The 21,548-nt window shown below is 43.4% G+C and overlaps 1 protein-coding gene across 1 annotated transcript in view; it reads right to left on the bottom strand.

Annotated features, from left to right (window-relative positions):
• LOC117348864 overlaps window positions 1-21,548 on the bottom strand; it is a 73,799-nt gene that overhangs the window by 21,698 nt on the left and 30,553 nt on the right. Inside the window, exons 10-16 of the mRNA XM_033921431.1 lie at window positions 19,628-19,781; window positions 14,921-14,996; window positions 9,524-9,613; window positions 5,609-5,699; window positions 3,723-3,815; window positions 3,135-3,163; window positions 2,934-3,016 (exon numbers count right to left, since the gene is read on the bottom strand). Coding sequence (XP_033777322.1) covers window positions 2,934-3,016; window positions 3,135-3,163; window positions 3,723-3,815; window positions 5,609-5,699; window positions 9,524-9,613; window positions 14,921-14,996; window positions 19,628-19,781 — 616 coding nt within the window. The remainder of the gene's footprint in view (window positions 1-2,933; window positions 3,017-3,134; window positions 3,164-3,722; window positions 3,816-5,608; window positions 5,700-9,523; window positions 9,614-14,920; window positions 14,997-19,627; window positions 19,782-21,548) is intronic.

The following is a 21,548-nucleotide window of genomic DNA, read 5'->3' on the forward strand; positions in this document are numbered from 1 at the left end:
AGAGCACGGACCAACAAAACCCCTGTCTCCCCTCCCCTTCACATATATCCCCTCTACTATCAAGAAAACTGAACACGCCAAGTTCATAGAAATATCATGCTAACAGAATACTGCAGTCCCCAGTTATGTCTCTAGCAGGATATATATTTCAAATCTGATATATTCTAATCACAAAATAGAAATAAAATTATTTGTTTCTACCTTTTGTTGTCTCTGGTTTCTGCTTTCATCTTCTTTTCACTCTCTTCCTTCCAGCGTCTACCCTCTCTGTCTCTTCAATCCAGCATCTGCCCCTTCCATCTACTGTCTGACCTCTCCCCCTTCCATATGGTATTTGTCTTCTTTCTATGCCCCTCTCCCCTTTCCATCCAGCCTATGCCCCTCTCTCCTTTTTACACGATTCATTCCAGCTTCACTGCCCTCTTCATTTTATCTCTCCTACACCAGATCTAGCATCTTTGTCCCTCTCAATTTCTCTGCTGACCCCCCTTCCCATCTCATTCCTGTCTCTCCCCTTCCCCTCCTCTAATCTCCCTGCAAGCTGTTTCCTTCCTTTTTTCTTCTCCCTTCCCTCCTCCCCCTGTCCAGCAGTAACTCTCTTCCCTTTCCTTTCCCTCCCCCCTCCCAGCAGCATCTCTCCTTCTCCCTCTCCAGGTCCAGTAGCAGCTGTCCCTTTTTTTTCACCATGCCCAGCAGCTTCCCAAACTCCTTTCCCTCCTCCCCTCCCATCAGCATCTCTCCTCCCTATCCAGGTCCAGTAGCAGCTGTCCCTTTTTCCCCCTTACCCAGTAGCTTCCCAGACTCCTTTCCCTCCCCCCTCCCAGCAGCATCTCACCTTCTCCCTCTCCAGGTCCAGTAACAACTGTCCCCTTTTTTATTTTCACCATGCCCAGCAGCTTTCTCCCCTCCCAGCAACTCTCCTTGCCAGCGCTGCGATTCAGTAAGGCAGCCTCAGGTCCTTTGTTGGGTCGCACCGCCTCTGAGGAAAGCGGAAGTTCAAGTTTCAAGTTTATTAACTTTTTAATATACCGACCATCAGCAAGTATCTGGCCGGTTCACAATACAATTTATACAAAGGAAAACAAAGATAAAATTTAAAATATAAAATGTGGTGGGTGAACATTAAAGACATAATTTGACTAACATGAAAGTGAGGATATGAGGGGAAGGGGGGGAAAGTTACATATTCTGGAGAAGAGAGGGAAATAGTGAGGGTAGGGAAAAACATATTGGGTAGGATCGCTTTAATTAAAGCGGTTGGCTAAATAAGTTGAAACGAATCAGTTGAAAAGGAAAAAATGATAGGGAAAAGGGTGGAATAGAGGAGATAAAGGTAGGCAAAGATTGAAAAAGTAGGGTAAGTAAAAGAGAGAATTTAGGAGAGAGAAAAAAAAAAAAAAAGAGAGAAAAATAAAAAGGTGGAACTAAGAACAGACAAAAGCATCTCGGAATAAAAATGTCTTCAAATTGGTCTTGAAATTATCTAGATGTTGTTCTTCTCTAAGTTGTTGTGGTAAAGCATTCCATAGTGTTGGGGCGACAACTGTAAAGTTTGTTTTCCGGGTATAATAGAATTCTTTGATTGAAGGAATTTGTAGAAGTTTTTGGTCTCCTGATCTCAGAGTACGTGGAGAGTAATGGGGGATGAGTTTCTTATAAAGATATAAAGGCTGGTGTGCAAGATTTATTTTAAACGTAAGCAGAATGATTTTATAGGTTATGCGATGTGTAATAGGCAACCAGTGTGCCTCTTTCAGTAGTGGGGTGACGTGATCATATTTGCCTATTTTATATATGATTTTTATTGCCGTATTTTGTTGCATCATCAGAGGCGGCCCGACTCAGCAAAAGCTCCAAGGCTTCCTTTTTGAATCGCTGCGTTTGTAAGGAGAGCCACTGGGAGGGGATAAAGCACAGTGTGAGGCTCCCTATTATGTCTCCGGCTCTGCGCGAATGACAGCTCCTCGATCTTGCCGGTCCTGCGCGGACCGGCAGGAAATTGAAGAAGTTGATTTCGCCGGTCCTGCATGGACAGGCAGGAATTTTCTGCGGACCGGCACCGGTCCATGGACCGGTGGTTGAAGAACTGTGGTCTATGTCATAAGGTATATGGGAACAGACATAAAAATCTCAATATGTATACTTTGGAGGAAAGGCGAGAGAGGGGAGATATGATAGACACAAGGGATTAGCAACAATAGAGGAAATAGCTAGCAACTCCCTACTAGGAAGATGATAGGGTGAACACAAAAGATGTACCCAAAATGCTGAGAATAAGATAAATAAGTACAGATAACTAGAATTATCAGAGATGTGTAAATCTAGGATGAACATAATACACAATACTTATATTAAGCGCATAAGTAGGTTTTAGAATGAATGTAGGACACAATACTAGTACTATGTGCAGGGCCGGTTTAACCAATAGGCCAAGAAGGCATGTGCCTAGGGCCCAAAATAGTCAGTGGGGGCCCACTGAAGGAGACCACTCAAAAAAAAAAAAAAATTTCAGACGACAACAGCCCAGCCCCCCTGCAGCGATCGGCAACACTGGGCTCCCCCCTCGATCGGCAACACCGGACCCCCCCTCAATTTGAAACACCGGGCCCCCCCTTGATTGGCAAAACAGGGCCCCCCTCTCGGAGGCCCAGCGATCAGGAGGACAGATCTTTGGGCACCGGCACGTCCTGTGCATTGGTGCCGGTGCCAGGTGGGTGATGGGTACGGGGAGGATGTTGGGTCACGGCGGGGGGGCGATGTGAGCGGGGGGGGGTGCCGGATCACGCGGGGGGGGAGGCGCTTGTACATCGAGGCAAGCTCGGTTTGCGAGGTGCCAATTTTGCAAATGTTTTGCTCGTTTTGCAAAACACTCGCAAACCGGTGCACTCGTAAACCGAGGTACCACTATAATTTGAAGCAGGTGACACACTTACCCACATGAACTGGAGAGGATGGGGAAGGCTTTCCTGTTTGAGGTGGAGTTTGGGAATTCAGAGAAGGTGGAGGTGCAACAAGGCTGCAAGACACAAATGAAACTTCTTATTGTGTGCTCTAAATACTTGCCATCTGCTAGAAGACATAATATTTTAACCTAAAGAGCCTCACCCCTCCAAATACTTCTTGCGTCATCTTACCTTCCAGCAGAATATGTATCCATGGAAAGCTAAAGAAAACAGAGAGGAGGGTGGCTGTTAAAGAATGACTCCTGGTTTTATCCTCATTCCATATGCTATGGTGCAAGATATTTATTTAGAGGGAGTTCCACTAGTGTTGGGATGCTGTGTTTAAAATGATCTCTTTTGCTAAGGGAATGGATTCTGTTACTATGGAAGAACTTTGATGATCTGGAGTACCCTGCTTACTGCTTATTTGATTTGTAATTTCTTGGCTATGTTTGTTTTTCTTCTACAGCATGTGGTTCTGTTGTTTTAATATCATCAATAAAAATTGTTTAAACATAAAATGATCTCTTGTATCTCTCTTAAAGCAAATACTTTGGGCTAGGCGAGTTACTGAATATTGCCATATGGAAGACTACAGTGCAAGATCTTCTTGGTAGCTGGCTCATTAGGTAGGGCCGGGGCTGTCAGAGCTTGTGTATCTTCATGGTTGATTAGGAGTAACATTAATAATTGACAGGTTACTACCACTGGCCATATGCACTCTGGATATAGCTGAGTACATAGATCAAATATTTAAAATGATTAATATATCTTTATTACCCTTCTCTGTTTCATGAGTCTTCTAATTTCAGCTTGCAAACCCTTGATCTGTTCATCAGCTGCCTTCTGTGTTTCATAGTGAAACTGCTGCTCCTGAAATATTGAATTTTCAGTTTTGAAAGTCAACTCAAGCTCTGATAAACTCAGAAAAAAATTGTGATATCAAAAAAATATGTGCATTTTGGATTCCTAATATAGGCCCTCTTTTTCTAAGCCATGGTAGAGGTTTCTACCGTGGCCCAGAGTGCTAAATGCTCTGGGCCATGGTAGAAACCTCTACTGCAGCTTAGTAAAAGGGGGAGAGAATTTCAAGGTTCATTGTAATCAAAAATTTTAGTTTGTAAAAATCATGCTATTAATTTGTATCTCAGCAACTTCTAATTCAAAAATTTGCCACTCGCCACTAAACTCATTTATCCTACGAAAACATGACTCATATGACCATTAGGGGCTCTTTTGGTTTTGTCCTTGGTTTTATGGAAACAGAGAGACAGACAGATTGCCTGCAAATAGTGACTGCGTGGCTTAAGTACTCAGCTCCTTCTTCCATAATGAAGAGCATAGAAGTTACCCCCCAATTCTATAAAAAGAACTAAAAATTGTGTGTGCAATTTAATTGAATTAAAGTCAATGACATTTAGGTGTCAGTCATAAAAGGGGGCACAGAAATGGGTGGGTCATGTGCAGATCAGGGGCATTATTTTCAGTTATGCATGTAATTATAGAATATGGGCATCTGCACCTAAATGTTTTCCTTGGTGAAAATGGCCATGCTTAAATTTAGTCATGGTTCCCAGGTGTAAGTGCTAGGGAATGACACGCTCCCCACAGGAATTTAATTTTCCCGTCCCCGTGAGTTTTGTCGCTGTTCCTGTCCCTGCCCTATTCCTGTAAGCTCTGCCTTAACTGCACAAGCCTTGAACACTTATGAGTTTTAAAGTGTTTGAGGCTTGTGCAGTTGAGGATGGAGCTTGCAGGAATGGGGCAGGGACAGGAAAAGAACTCTCCGAGATGGGACGGGAAAATGAGTTCCCGCGGGGATGGGGAAAATTTGTCCCCATGTCATTCTCTAGTAAGTACTATTCTATAAACCGTACCTAACTCTAAGCACAACTTATAGACTAGCGCTTTTTGGGGTGTCATATATAGAATTTAGCCCTAGATGTGTCCTAAAGAGTGAAATCAATGACCCAGGAAGTTAACCATTCAGGTCACAAGTACCCAGCAGGATCCTGAGGACCATCCAGAAATAATCAGTAGGTTTCCCAAGCTTTCGTGGCTAATAGATATTTATGGACTTTCCCTCAAGAACTTGCCTAAATCACAAGCATCAGCTTTTCAAAATGATCAGAAAATATAACAGAAATTACCCTTCCCTGGATACAATGAAGGAATTTGTTGAATAGTGGGGATGCACAGCACTTGAGCTGGCACCTATGGCCTAAACTCTTTTTTAAACCCAGCTATGCTAACTGCCTTGATCACATCTTCAAACAACACATTTCTTAATTTATTGTACCTACTACAATATCATAAATCGTACTTAGGAGAGAAGTTATCAACATAAACTATTGTTAAGATGAGTTATTTTACCACAAGTTGTGCTAATGTAGCACAGAGTCTCATTGCATATAATGGGACCTAAATAGCACAACTTGTGATAAAATAATTTGTCTTATCAGTAGCCCACATTGATAACTTCCAACCTCTATTCCCTCACTGCCAATGTCAAGAGTACTCTGTTCCTGTTCCAGGTCTTTTTAAATTTCAGCCTAATGTTTGTCTTCACCACCTCCCCTTTCTGTGAAGGAACACATTTGTACTGTATTTCTGAGATGTCTAGCATACTGTCGTAACTCTTTGTTCTAGAACTTTCTATGCCATACCCAAGAAAGTTGTTCTAGCAGCTGATCTCTCTGTGCTGTGAAGGTTCGTTTTGTTTCTTCTAGAAGCCTCTGCAGTCTGCTTTCTTCTTGCCTACATTTAATTCACATACATCAGACACAAAATCAGTTTCAAACAGATCTGAAGGTCTAGCACTGTAGTTTAAGCCTTGCCCTCTATAACTCTTTGAAACTGGAGGACACAAAGGCCCAGATTCTATAAACGGCGTCCTGATTGTAGGCAGCCAACTGCTGCCTTCCCAGCCAATCGGGACACACGTTTCCTAAAAAAAACACCTCGATAAGTTTAGCTTCTGTGTCTACAACAACTCGATTCTCTAACTGGCGTCTGAAACATGGACATCGGTTAGGGAATCGGGTTTACTGTAGGCGGCCTTATGCCCGATTCTATATAGGACGCCCGTTGGCTTCTGAGACTGGGCGTTCTATACAGAATCCGGGCTAAAGTTGTGTATAGGGTTTTTGAAGGAAAGGGATGTTTCTCAGTTTTCGCAGGATGATATGTTCACTTCACACATTTTAGGGGTAAAGTAGGAAATTAGGCTCACTGCAAGATTTTGCCTACTTTACCCCCCTTTTACAAAAGCACAGAAGAGGTTATTAGCACCGGCTAGGACGTTGAATACTCTGCGCTGCTCCAAAGGTCATAGAGTTCCTATGGGCGTCAGAGCAGCACAGAGCATTCAGTGTGCCAGCCAGCACTAAAAACCTCTTCCGCACTTTTGTAAAAGGGGGGTTAATTTGTACAAAAGTGTTCCCAGAGACCTAGTTTTGGACCGAGCTTAGGTAGAGTTAAAATGTGTTGACGTATGCTATAAAATATGCTTATACACTCATCCTGAGTATGCACAGGCGTTTACACATTCAAAATTGTGTGTGCCCAGTACGCGTGCACAATGTAATTGAATAACACGGCAATTAGCACCAAAATTTGGGCTCTAACAATCAATTACTGATGTTAATGGACAACAATTAGGATTTACATGTGCATGTTTACACTTATGTTTATTTTTCATTTGATATCCTGCTTGATGCAAAAGATCAAAGCGGCTTACAAAACAAAATCAAATTGAAAAGAACGCCAATAATAAAAGAAAAGATAATACAATAAAAAAGAAACACTCATACAATCAAAAATAAAACAATATACAAATAAATAATTAAAACATAGTTAATGATAAACATACTAATGTCTTGAATTTCATTTCAGATTACCCCCAAATATCAAAGGCTTTCTGAAAAAAAAATATTTAAAAGTAATTTAAACTTAAAAAAGACTGCTCAGTTCGAATACAAAACAGAAGATTATTCCAAAACAACGTAGAAATAAAAGTGTGCCGAAGAGCGTCTTGCTAGGTGCTATTCTATAAAGATATGCAAGTAAGGGGGAAATTCATCTATGGGCGCTAAGCGATTTAGCGTGCACTAACCACATTAGTATGTGCTAAATGCTAAGATGCCCATTATATTCCTATGCTAATCGTTATTATGCACTAAATTGCTTAGCGTCCATTGATGAATTCACCCCTAAATCTTTTAATGCACAACTGAAAAAGGGGCATGGCCATGGGAGGAGCAAGGGCATTTACTAAAGATGTGTGCCACATCTGGGCCACTCATTCTTCAATCATAAGTACCCTCCAAAATGTATACTTATCCCGTAACCCCCAAATTCTGAATATAGCGCTATACATTGCATGTGAAAAATAGTGCATACAGCCAGTGGCATTGTGAGGGTGGGGGGCGGTTTGCTCCGGGTGACGTCTTGGTGGGGGCATCAGCATCTGTCCTCCTCTCTGCTCCCCTTCTCCTTCCCTGCCCCCACTACCGCATGCACCCCTTTCCCTTGTACCTCTTTAATGTTCGTGGTGCGAGCAGCAATCCCAACCTGCTGCTTGCACCAGCGTCGACTCTTCCTCTGAAATCACTTCCTGGACCCGCGCCTAGGAAGTGATGTTAGAGGAAGAGCCTTCGCTGGTGCGAGCAGCAGGCTGGGTTGCTGCTTGCGCCACGAACATTAAAGAGTTATGAAGGAAGGGAAGGGGCGCATTCATGCGTGGCAGGAGGGGGCAGGAAAGGAGTGGAAGGGGGTGTGGGGGGTGCCACTGCTTTGGGTGCCTGTCACCCTCGCTACACCACTGCACACAGCCGGTTTGTGTGCATAACTTAATTGTTTAACAAGCCCAATTGGCACCAATAATTGAGGGATCTGTGCCTATTTTATACATGATGTTTTACATCAGGTTTCAGTTGATGTAAACCTTCATGCCTAAAATTCGGTGAGGACCTCAGCCCTATGCACTATTCTATAAACCAGTGTCTCACAAACTTTGCCAAGCCGAAGCACACTAAACATAGTGGTCGCAGCTCGAGGCATCTGGAAGTGCACGGATGTCAATGCGATGATGTCACACACATGCATGACATTATCACATCGATGTCTATGCATGCACAAAGGCCCTCAGACGGGACCCTGAGCCGCCAATGAGTGGTGCTAGAAGGGAAGATGTGCGGAGAGCAGGGGAGGTGCTGGCGAGAAGCACTTCCTGTAGGCAGTCAGCCGACGCCTCTCCTCCTCCCTGGCATCTCATGGCACACCTGGAATCTGGGACAGCACACAGTTTGCGATACACTGCTATAAACGGTGCCCAGCTTGGAATGCCATTTATACAATAGTGCTCAGCACTCACCTTTCTTGGGTGCCCAAATTGGGGGGGGGGGGCATTTACAGAATCTAATCCTGTTTGTATTACAGTTGACAGTTTTGAATGTGCTATTTAACTGGTAACTAGAGAATGACACAGGGACAAATTTTTCCCCGTCCCCACAGAAACTCAATTTCCCAGTCCTGTCCTCGTGAGTTTATCGCTGTCCCTGCCCCATTCCTGTAAGCTCTGCATTAACAACACAAGCCTCGAACACTTAGGATATTAAAGTGTTGAGGCTTGTGCAGATGAGGATGTTGCTTGCAGGAATGGGGCAGGGACAGGAAAATAACTCTCCAGGATGGGACGGGAAAATAAGTTCCCGTGGGGACAGGGAAAAATTTGTCATAAGAATATCCTTACTGGGTCAGACCAATGGTCCATCAAGCCCAGTAGCCTGTTCTCACAGTTGCCAATCCAAGTCATTAGTATCTGGCCAAAACCCAAGGAGTAGCAATATCCCATGCTACCGATCCAGGGCAAGCAGAGGCTTTCTCAATAACAGACTATGGACTTTTCCTCCAAGAAATTGTCTAAACCTTTCTTAAAACCAGCTATGCTATCCACTCTTACCACAACCTCTGGCGTTCCAGAGCTTAACTATTCTCTGAGTGAAAAAATATTTCCTCCTATTGGTTTTAAAAGTATTTCTCTGTAACTTCATCAAGTAATTTTTGATGGAGTTAAAAATCAATCCACTTCAAAAATTACAAAGACTGTGGGAGGGGGGGGGGGGGGGCGGAGACACTCAATGAAGTTACAGTGAAATACTTTTAAAACCAATAGGAGGAAATATTTTGTACCCTTGTCATTCTCTACTGGTAACCAATATAACTTTTGTAGCCTCATAGGTTTTTTAAAAAATTCCAAATATAAACTGAGTAGCTGCAATATTTATTGTGGACATTGTCAAAAAGAGTTATCATAGAAAAAAAATTAAGGACAAACATAACTGGAATGGACGGCTTCCCCGAGGATGGACATTGTTAGGGAAGATAAGGGGAGTAAAAACTGAATTGAATTGCTGAAATCATCTTTCACCATCAAAAAAGAAATTCTTTCAACCTAGTCCCACCTCAGCTAGACAACCTGAAACATTCTAAAGATGAGTCTCATGCATTCTGCTTGACACTGCAATCTCATTTCTGCAGTGAAAGTAAATTTCTTGATGTACTGATTCTTTCAGTTTTACCTCCTATGTTCCTCCTCGAGTTGTCTTCTCACAGTTTCTTCCTGTTTTTGTTCTTTGATCCATTGCCTTTGAAGCATCTCACGTTCCTCTCTGTAAAAATGGAAAAAATTATTTTCAGACTTGCAATGAAATGTTCCTACTTGCATGGGCCATATACCCGAAAAACACTGCATTCCTAGACAATATACATGTGCATGGGGGGAGGAGAGAAAGACTGGACCATAGGGGGAGGGAAGTGAAGGGGGGAGAGAGGAAAGAGAGAGATACCGGACCACGGCAGAATGGGGGAGGGAATACAGAGATACCTGACTGTGGAGGGAGGGGGAGAGAGAGAGACCCAGCTGTGGAGAGTGGGAGAGAGAGATCATACCACGGGGGAGGATAAAGAGACCGGACTGTAGGGATAGAGAAGGAGGGAGGGAGGAAGAGGGGAGGAGGAGAATTAAGAGACCAGACTGCAGGGAGAAGGAAGGAGGGAGGGAGGAAGGAGAGATATACCGGACCATGAGGAGGGGGAGGGGGCAAGACAGAGATACCCGACTGTGGAGAGAGGGAGAGAGAGAATGAGAAAGAGACAGAGACCCAACCAAGGAGAGAGATGCACATACTGGATAGAAGTGGGGAAGAGAGAGAGGAGCAGACACTGGATAGAAGTGAGTAGGAAATATGGGAGGAGAGGGCTCAGATATTGGATGGAAGGGGCTAGAGAAAGAAGGCACATGCTGGATGGAAGGAAGAGATAGAGGAAAAGGATAAAGGATAGAGGAAGGAAGAGGATAGAGTTAGTAAGATACTGGAGAGGTAAGGGAAAGAGGTGGCAAACTATAGGTTGATACAGTGAAAAAGAGAGAAATTGAAGCCTCAATTGGATTTATTACATTTGATATACCTCTTGTAAACCCTTGTATTATGCAGTTTACAATAATACTATATTGAGCAGAAGGTTAAAAAAAAAAAAAAAAAAAAATGAGAAAACTAATAAATAGGGATATAATTTCTCAAGTTACAAGCCATCAGAGGAGAGAAGAAAGGCAGTGAACAATAGAGAGAATGAGAACAGAGGAAGTGAAAAAGGGTGTAGGGTAAATAAGCAAGCGAGAAACAGGAACACACGTAATAACAAATAGAGGCATGGATGCTGATGAAAAGTGCTTGCTCATGGAGTATGGAGAGCAATCATATAGGGCTCCATAATGTTAATGGAACAGTATTGACTTCAATTGTTTCTGGCAGGAAATGTAGGAATCCCTGAAGTATGGAGTTCCAGAGTTTAGGATCCGCATATGAGAAGGCTCTTTTCCTAGTTGACCGAAGTTTTATATCTCTCAGACCAGGATACTAAAATAGAATTTAATCTAGGTAATTAGATTGCAAGCTTTACTGAGCAGGGACCATCTTTTGCTTGTTAAATGTACAGCGCTGTGAACGCCTTTCAGTGCTATAGGAATGATAAATAGTAGTAGGATAGAGGCAGAAAATAAATTGAAGAAAGTTGAAAAGGAGGAGAGGAAAACAATAAGCAATAAATCCTGGCAAGAGAGTTATGAGAAAACGAGGAAAATGGAAACCAGATACTGGGATTATGGTTCATAGACAACCCCGCAAAAGACAAAGGCGCGCGCCGACAACTAGTGCAAGACGGAGGCGCACGCCAAAGAAAATTACAGTTTTTAGGGGCTCCGACGGGGGTTTTTGTTGGGGAGCCCCCCAGTTTACTTAATAGAGATCGCGCCGGCGTTGTGGGGGGTTTGGGGGGTTGTAACCCTCCACATTTTACTGTAAACTTAACTTTTTCCCTAAAAACAGGGAAAAAGTGAAGTTTTCAGTAAAATGTGGGGGGTTACAACTCCCCACACCCCCCACAACGCCCCCACAACGCGGCACGATCTCTATTAAGTAAAGTGGGGGGTTCCCCCCCCACACACCCCCATCAGAGCCGTAAAAACAGTAATTTTCTGCGGCGCGCACCTCTGCGCTGCGCTCAATTGTCTGGGCGCGCTTTGTCCCGGCGCGCTTTTGACCTGACACCGGGATTATAATTGGAAAAAAAAAAAAAAAGCAAAGGTAGAAAAAGAATTTTATTTTTGATGTAAGATAAAAGTAGTGTGGTAGCCATGTTAATTTAATATTAATAAATAAAAATAGAAAATGGAAATGAGGTGTTTTCTTTTAATTGGATTAATTTTAATATTTTTGTGATTAACTTTAAGAGACCAAAACTATCTTCTTCAGGTCAAAACAGGATACAATAACAGCAGTATACTGTCCTGTCTTGAGGAAAAGAGTTTTGGCCTTTGAAAGCTAACTGAAAAATATATGAGGATAAATAAAAAAGTAAAGGCAAAATACATTTAATGCCTTTAATAGAAGTAACTGTGAGCAATTGAACATATCATTTTTCCACAGAGTCTCCATGCAAGACAACACACTTATTGTATCGTTCAACTAGCTTCTGCATTACTGCAGAGAAGAAGTTTTTTGGCTCCTCCCCAGTGCCAGGTGAGCACTGCTTCCTTTACTTCATCATTCTTTGTCTTTTGTCTTCGGGTAGCAGTGATACACCCATGTCTCATTGCCGGTAACAATCCTCCCCAGAATGCTTGGATCTTCATACCATCTCAGGAACTTTGTCATTACTTCCACATGCTGTTGCTTGTGCAGATCAGTAAGCTGTTTGGGAAAACCATCGTGCGCAGACTTTCCTGTATCCCAAGTCATAAAATGCAGATCCATAGCTGATGTACTGTGTAAATACTGTGCACACAGACAAAAAAACTAAATGTAAAAGTTATGAAAATGTTTTATAACTACTACAGAAGCTCTGTATTGTAACACCATTATGGAAGCTCAAGGATTGTAACACCTTTACAGATGCTCATGTAAACCGCTCTGAATTGACTCCCCAGTCATTAGTAGCGGTATAGAAGCTTTCAATAAACAATATCCAAATCTGCAGCCAATTGAGTTATCTGTCGGTCTTCTCTAATCAAGGTATTCACTCTGTCAATGTGCTCTTGTGCGCGTGATGTTGATGGGCAACCAGAATGACCTTTGTCGGTTACACCTGTTCTTCCAGCTTTAAACCTTTCATTGATTCATGGTGCTATGTCCATACTGAGTCAATATCTGCTGATGAATTTCCACAGGTTTCACTCCCTGTGTTCAAAGAAAGCGCACTACTGCACGTTGTTCTTCGATGGTGCAATCTTGCAATGGAGCGTCAATGTTTCTGACCTCGTGGCTGCCACACAACTAAAGGCTAAGCACTGCACTGTGTGTGGACAAACTATCCAAGAGGCAATGTATGAGTACATATATTGCATTTTGTTAGCTCTGTTCCGGTTATATTGCGTAATTTAACAACTGCCTTTAATTTTTGATTCACCCTCGTATTTAGTCCAATAAAATGGTATCATATTTTCCATTTCTTGTATTATTTGTATCTGTTAGTTTCTAATGTAATTTAATTTTAATTTATTTTTTTAGTTTTGGTATTCTATTACTAGGTGAGGGCCTGTGTTCTGTATGTGTGAAAGAGACATGGCTTTCTGTTAGCACTGACTGCAGGATTAATCTGTACTAACCTGGCATGTTTAGTTTTCCAATCAGTGTACAGCAGGGGTGTCAAAGTCCCTCCTTGAGGGCCGCAATCCAGTCTGGTTTTCAGGATTTCCCCAATGAATATGCATGAGATCTATTAGCATACAATGAAAGCAGTGCATGCAAATAGATCTCACGCATATTCATTGGGGAAATCCTGAAAACCTGACTGGATTGTGGCCCTCGAGGAGGGACTTTGACACCCCTGGTGTACAGTACTGATGTTCTAGCGCCCACTGTAGTGCTGTAGTGCTGTAGGTCCTTGTTGTGTGACTTTTATAAAATTACACTAAGTATTGTTCTAGTTAGTGCTGATTTTTTGGCACTTTATAAAGTGCCAAAAAATCAGAGTCAGACACTAGAGTCAGACACTAATTCTATAAACTTGTGTGGACAATTTGACAAAGTTTAATCAAGATCTGATATTCTGCCCATTGTAGAACATCTGAGTAGTTTTCATTACGTTGAATTTAGGTAGTTCTCAGAGGGAAGAAATGTTAAGGGTGGGTACAAAGGAAAGAGGAGCTACAATCTTCAACAGGAAAGGTATAGGAGTTTAACAGGAAAAGAGACAGGAAAATATGATGAGTTGTGTGTTATAATGTCCAACCAGGCAAATTGGGTTCAAAGACTTCATGAGGTAAAAGCATCATTGAATAAAAAGTGCAGCTGTGAATTCATCATGGGTGTTCCTAAAAATATAGAATACGCCTGATCCATGCATAACTTAGGTGCAGGTATTTAGGTCTGATTTTCATTGGCATAAATGGTTACACCTAAATGTTAGTGACACGTACGGCCACTAAGTGCAAATCTATAAACTGCTCCATAGCAGGTGCAGCTTTCTGTATGTACTCTGTGTGAATACATGCATATTTTATACAGTACATGTGTGCTTCACAGCTGTGCTCCACTCCATTCAAATGCCTCTACCAGGAATGCTTTTGCATCATATGTGCATATGCTTTCGCCATCATGCATACATATATGTACACATACTGTATGCCTGCTCATATTTGCACAGTTTTGCAGTGGTCATGCTTTTAATGTGGATAATACTTTCTAAAATTTCCCCCATGCAAAATTTTCATACAGTATATACACCACAGCAATCTATAATATGTACATTAAACACGCAAGAGATGATCTCTGCTCGAAAGAGCTTACAATCTAATTATGACACAGGACACATGAAGGGAAATACAAAGGGATGAAGAGGTAGAGAGGGTAGGGGGCTATACCTTACCATATGGAGCATAATTTACTTTTTGAATATATTAAATAATATTTGTTCACATCAGTGGTGTAGTAGGGGGTTGTGGGGGGGGGGAGGGGGCAGACCACTCCGGGAGCTGTCTTGGTGGCACCTCTCTGCCCCTCCACACCATGCCTCCTCCCGACCTCCCCTCCCATCTTTAAATCTTTGCCAGCATCAGCAATTTCTCCAGCCTGCTGCTCGTGCCAGCCTGGCTGTCCTTTGAGATCACTTCCTGGTGGTGGGGCCAGGAATTGATGCCAGAGGGAAAGCCAGTGCCGTCGCGAGCAGCAGGCCTGAGAAGCTGCTTGTGCTGATGAAGATTTAAAGAGGTATGGAAGAAGGGAAAGCATAAGTGTGGCATAGGGAATGCAGAAAGAGTGGGGGGGGGGGGCAGAGAGGAGGGCACAGGGGGGTTCCACCACCCTGGGTACCTCCTATGCCACTGGTTCACATATCATAATTATATGAGTAGTCCTCAGTGGATCTAAATGCTCTTCTTCTCCACTGTATATATCTTTCTGCAATATTTTATAACATACCGTGCCTGTCTTCGGTCCTGGGGCCTGGTTCTTGGTAAAAGGTGTACTCTGGATAGATGACTCCATGATGGAATAGCTTAAGAGAAAATGATAATGAAATCTTGGTTGGATTAGACATGGATTTCTTAGCACTTTGGACCTGATTCTATAAATGCTGCCTAAATCATAGGTGCCTAGCGCATGCCAACCTTAAGTTAGGTGCCATTTATAGAATCACACCTAGTAGTGCCTAAAGTAGACCTAGGTGCCCCCTATTTATGCCAGGGTTTTCTTGGCCTAAATACTGGTGCTTTAGGTGCCTACACATAAAACACATCCACAATCCACCTATTATTTGCCTACCACCCAATTAATTTTAATTTAAGACAGGGGTCTCAAAGTCCCTCCTTGAGGGCCGCAATCCAGTCGGGTTTTCAGGATTTCCCCAATGAATATGTATGAACATAAGAACATAAGAAATGCCTCTGCTGGGTCAGACCCGAGGTCCATCGTGCCCAGCAGTCCGCTCACGCGGCGGCCCAACAGGTCCAGGACCTGTACAGTAATCTTCTATCTATACCCCTCTATCCCCATTTCCAGTAGGAATTTGTCCAATCCTTTCTTGAACCCCAGTACCGTACTCTGCCTTATAATGTCCTCTGGAAGCGCATTCCAGGTGTCCACCACACGTTGGATAAAGAAGAACTTCCTAGCATTTGTTTTGAATCTGTCCCCTTTCAACTTTTCCGAATGCCCTCTTGTTCTCTTATTTTTTGAAAGTTCGAAGAATCTGTCCCTCTCTACTCTCTCTATGCCCTTCATGATCTTGTAAGTCTCTATCATATCCCCTCTAAGTCTCCTCTTCTCCAGGGAAAAGAGACCCAGCTTCTCCAATCTCTCAGAATATGACAGGTTTTCCATACCTATTATCAGACGTGTTGCTCTCCTTTGAACCCTCTCGACTAACGCCATATCCTTCTTAAGATACGGCGACCAATATTGGACGCAGTACTCCAAATGCGGGCGCACCATCGCCCGATACAACGGCAGGATAACTTCTTTCGTTCTGGCTGTAATACCCTTTTTGATTATACCAAGCATTCTATTCGCTCTCTTAGCGGCCGCTGCACACTGTGCCGACGGCTTCATTGTCATGTCCACCATTACCCCCAAGTCCCTTTCCTGGGTACTCTTATTCAATAACATCCCTCCCATTGTATAGTTGTACCTCGAGTTTCTGCTCCCCACATGTAATACTTTACATTTTTCAATGTTGAACTTCATCTGCCATTTCGCCGCCCATTCTTCTAATTTGTTCAAGTCCCTTTGCAACTTTTCGCAGTCCTCTGTAGTCCGAGCTCCATTAAATAGTTTGGTGTTGTCCGCAAATTTTATTATCTCGCACTTCGTTCCTGTTTCTAGATCATTTATGAAGATATTAAATAGCAGCGGCCCGAGCACCGAGCCCTGCGGGACACCACTCGTGACCCTCCTCCAGTCGGAGTAGTGACCCTTCACTCCTACCCTTTGTTTTCTACCTTCCAACCAGTTTCTGATCCATCTATGTACGTCTCCTTCCACCCCATGGTTCTTCAGTTTCCGGAGTAGACGTTCATGGGGCACCTTGTCAAAGGCTTTTTGGAAATCTAGATATATGATGTCTATGGGGTCTCCTTTGTCCATCCGTTTGTTGATCCCTTCGAAGAAGTGCAATAAGTTCGTTAGGCACGATCTTCCCTTGCAGAAACCATGCTGGCTGGTTATCAGAAGTTCATGTTTTTCAAAATGTTGATCGATGTTTTCTTTTATCAGTGTTTCTGCCATTTTCCCCGGAACCGAAGTCAAGCTCACCGGCCTGTAATTTCCCGGGTCACCTCTTGATCCCTTTTTAAAGATGGGCGTAACGTTGGCTATCTTCCAATCTTCCGGGATCTCGCCTGTTTTCAGGGATAAGTTGCAAATTTGCTGCAGTAGTTCCGCTATCTCCTCCTTTAATTCCTTCAGAACCCTTGGATGTATGCCATCTGGACCCGGGGATTTGTCAGTTTTTAGTTTTTCTATCTGCCTACGAACGTCCTCAAGGCTCACTTCTATGGATGTTAATTTTTCTGCCTGACTTCCGTTGAAGAATTGCTCAGGTTCCGGTATGTTGGACGTGTTTTCGTTTGTAAATACAGACGAGAAGAACATGTTAAGCCTTTCTGCCACTACCTTCTCCTCCTTCACCACTCCCTTCCTGTCTCCGTCGTCCAGCGGTCCCACTTCCTCTCTAGCCGGCTGCTTCCCTTTAACATATCTGAAGAATGGTTTGAAATTTCTTGCTTCCCTGGCTAGCCTCTCTTCATACTCTCTTTTGGCTTTCCGAACCTCACGGTGACATTCTTTTTGATGTTTCTTGTGCTCTTTCCAGTTCCCCTCAGTTTTGTCCTTTTTCCATTTCTTGAATGATTTTTTCTTATTGCCTATCGCTTCCTTCACTGTTTTGGTTATCCACGCCGGGTCTTTTGTTCGATTCTTTTTACACCCCTTCCTGAATCTGGGGATATACAGATTTTGCGCCTCGCTCACCATGTCCCTGAAGAAGGACCAGGCATGATTTACCGTTAGCCATGTTTTGGAAGTGTTCCTAAGTTTCTTCCTTACCAATTCCCTCATTGCTTCGTAGTTTCCTTTCCTGAAGTTAAAAGTTGTCGCAATGGATCTCTTGCCTTTTGACACTCCTATCTCAACCTTGAACTTGATCATATTATGATCGCTGTTTCCCAACGGTCCCACTACTTCTACTTCCTTTGCAGGTCCCCTTAACCCATTTAGGATTAGATCCAGAGTGGCATTTCCTCTCGTCGGTTCTCTAACAAGCTGTTCCATGAAACAATCCTGTGTAGCTTCCAGGAATTTTGTCTCCCTAGCGCATTTCGAGCTTCCAAGCCTCCAGTCTATCCCAGGGTAGTTGAAGTCTCCCATAATAACCGTGTTGCCGCTTTTGCATTCACGCTTCATCTCGGCTTCCATTTCCTCATCGATATCTCTGGTTTGCCCTGGTGGGCGATAAAATAGGCCCATCTTTATTTCAGGCCCTTTCCTTCCCGGTATTTTTACCCATAGAGATTCCGGCTTGCTGGCCGTCTCTGCTGTGTCCATTTGTGTGGATTGTATGCCTTCTTTTATGTATAGGGCTATTCCACCTCCTTTTTGTCCTGTTCTGTCCTGGCGATAGAGCTTGTATCCCGGTAGTGCTGTATCCCATTTGCTTTCCTCATTCCACCATGTTTCAGAGATTCCAATGATGTCGAAGTCTTCTGCGTTGGCCAAGGCTTCTAGTTCCCCCATTTTGTTTCTTAGGCTCCTTGCATTAGCATATATGCACTTTAGATCCTGGTATTTTGCTGTCCTCCTTTCTTTTCCCTGTGCTTGGGTCCATATTTTCTTCTCTTTTTCTGCAGACATTGTAACCACTTCTTCTGGGTTAGTCGACTCCTGCAGTTTGTCCCTTGTTCCTTCCCAGCCATTTTTCCTCTCGGTATCTTCACAGGATACCGTCTTCCGAATCGTCGACCCTTTGTCAACTGTCGGCTTTCCCCTTCTTCTTAGTTTAAAGCCTGTTCTATTCCTCTCTTGACGTTGTTTGCTAGGAGTCTAGTTCCTGCTGCGCTCAGGTGCAGTCCATCTTTCCTGTAGAGCTTGCTCTTGCCCCAGAACGCCGTCCAGTTCCTCACGAAGTGGAATCCTTCTTCCTCACACCATCTCCTCATCCACGTATTTATTGATTGTAGTTCCTCCTGCCTTTTCACATCTGCCCTCGATACTGGTAGGATCTCTGAGAACACTATCTTCTGGGCCCTCATCTTCAGCTTCCTTCCCAGACTCTTGAATTGTTCTAACAGCGTGCTTCTTTTGTAGTCTCTCCTGCTGACATCGTTCGTCCCGATGTGGATCACTACAGCGGTCTCTTCTGTCTCCGCCCCTTCCAGGATCATTCCAATTTTGTCCACGATGTCCTTGGTTCTTGCTCCCGGAAGGCAGCAAGAATGCTCCCGGAAGAGAGCAAGAGATCTATGTGCATGCACTGCTTTCAATGCATATTCATTGGGGAAATCCTGAAAACCCGACTGGATTGCAGCCCTCAAGGAGGGACTTTGAGATCCCTGATTTAAGCCAATTATAAAGTGCTAATTGCTTATCAGTGCTGATTAAGCTTTTTAAATAGTTAAGTTAGGTACCTAGATTGGCTACGCATGCCAATCTAAGCACCTAACTCTAGGCATTTTCATATAATCAGGGCCTTTGGGATTGTAAGTAAAGAAAAGAACTCTGTAGCATGTTGGGCTAAATGATTTTCACGTTCGCTTCAAAAGAGGATCTAGGACTCTTCTAGCAGTTATGGAGCTGTGGGATACTTTGATCAAGTGGGCTGTGCATGAAGTACTGAGAAACTTTTCTTCCCTTCATTCAAGTCTGAGCCCAACATCATTCTGCTAAATGGAACACCTTTTCCAAACCTTCAATATCCTAGAATTTGCAGTAAAATTTCTACGCTTTGTTGGAATTTACAGCACTTAATAATCCATCAGTCTCCAGAAGAGCTCATTGAAATCCCCCCCCCAAGTTTTCTCACAGAGCTCGAATCTCGCTTTCTGAGGTGACACTTCACATTTCACTGTGCAACAGTGATCTCAACCAGTCTGCAAGTCTAGCAAACATCCTGCCATGCACAAAGTGTGAGCTTACCTTGGTCGGGATCATGGATTGGGTAGGGCGCATGTTCATCTTTGTTCAGCATGCTGTAGAGTTTTGTAAAGAAATGTCTGTTGATCACATTTTGAAATTGCTGGATAGATAAAGTTGGGCCTTGGGTCTGTATCACCTTTTCCACATCCTCAGTCTGAACCAAAGAAACAAGACTGCTTTAATGAATGCAAATGACACTTATTTGTTATAATATTCAGTGCTTTTATCCAGTAGCGTAGTAAGGGGGAATGAAGCATTCCAGCCACTGTCTTAACAGGGGTGCCATGCAGATGCAACACAGCAATAATGTGACTGGTGGGGTTCCCAAACCTCACCAGAAGAAGACTCCCTGCATCTCCCCCTTTCCCCCTAGCGATGGGGGGGGTCTCTTAACTGCTCTTCCCCCTCCCATTAACTTTAAATCCTTCTATTCTTTATCGGCAGCAAGCAGGGATTCCTACCCGCTGCTCATGCCGGCCCCAAGCTCTCCCTTTGGCATAACTTCCTGTTCACATTGCCAAAGGTTGTGGTAAGAGTGGATAGCGTAGCTGGTTTTAAGAAAGGTTTGGACAATTTCCTGGAGGGAAAAGTCCAAAGTCTGTTATTGAGAGAGAGATGGGGGAAGCCACTATTTGCCTTGGATCGGTAGCATGGAATGTTGCTACTCTTTGGGTTTTTGCTAGGTAGTGGTGACCTGGATTGGCCACCGTGAGAATGGGCTAATGGGCATGATGGACCATTGGTCTGATCCAGTAAGGCTATTCTTAGGTTCTCTATAAGATAGGAAAGAAGAGGGAACAACAGGAGGAAATGGTAGGGTTACCTGACACGTGGTCCCGCCCCCAGCCTATCTCCGTTCCTCCTGTCATGCTGCGTTTCACCCCAGCCCCGTCCCCCAAACCTCTTCTCCTCTCTCCTCAAGCTTGGAGCCGCCAACCTCCGAGCATGCACAGATGTGATGCAATGGCACACACATGCACATGCTCAGAGGCCATCCAGGTAAGGCCCTGAACTTGGAAACTGGGTAAACCCAGACATCTGGTAACCCTAGGGAAGGGGCAAAGAGGCCCTTTTATTAAAATGCCTTAAGATTTGGAGTTAACATTGCTTAAAGATGGATTTTCCCCATGCATTAACTCCAAATCGAAAGCAGCAGTTTTTAAGGTCACCCAGTGGTATCCACAGAGCTGACTCTAACTCAGAAGACAGGGAAGCTTTGAAGTGTTCTGGAAATTGCAAGGATACAATTGAAATAAATGAATATGTTTTCTTTTTAGTTCACATGCAACTACTACTACTAAATTTAAAAGTTATCACCAACATCTTTTCTCACATCAAGCAGCACTAGGGGGTAAAGACCTGGAACAACTGCTCGTGCCTACTACTTATAGGGAATTCAGGAAACGCCTAAAAACACATCTGTTCCTGAAATACTTAGGCAACTGACCTATACAATCTTAGTCCTCAACAAATGATCTTTAGAACTGCTATTCACCAACTCTGAACTTTGTTTATTCCACTTGATCTGTAATACCTTTTAATCATTGTAAACCGCATTAAACTTCACGGTACTGCGGTATATAAACTGTTATTATTATTATTACTAGGAGTTAACGTGGGAGCATTTACCGCCTCCTATTTAGGAGGCCCTGCACTCCTGCATTAGCCAGTAGGCATGCGCTAACTTGAAAAGTATTAATATAGAACCAAATCTTTTACAGAGAAGAGAAAATGGTAAAACTAGAGGGCATAATTTGAGGCTACAAGGAGGAAGACTCAGGAGCAATGTTGGGAAATTCTTTTTCATGGAGAGGGTGGTAGGTGCCTGGAATGTCCTCCCGAGGGAAGTGGTAGAGAGGGAAACGGTGATGGAATTCAAAAAAGCGTGGGATAAAAATAGAGAATCTCAAATTAGAAAATG

The sequence above is a fragment of the Geotrypetes seraphini genome, chromosome 15 (genome assembly GCF_902459505.1).
Source record: "Geotrypetes seraphini chromosome 15, aGeoSer1.1, whole genome shotgun sequence".
Lineage (NCBI taxonomy): Eukaryota > Metazoa > Chordata > Amphibia > Gymnophiona > Dermophiidae > Geotrypetes > Geotrypetes seraphini.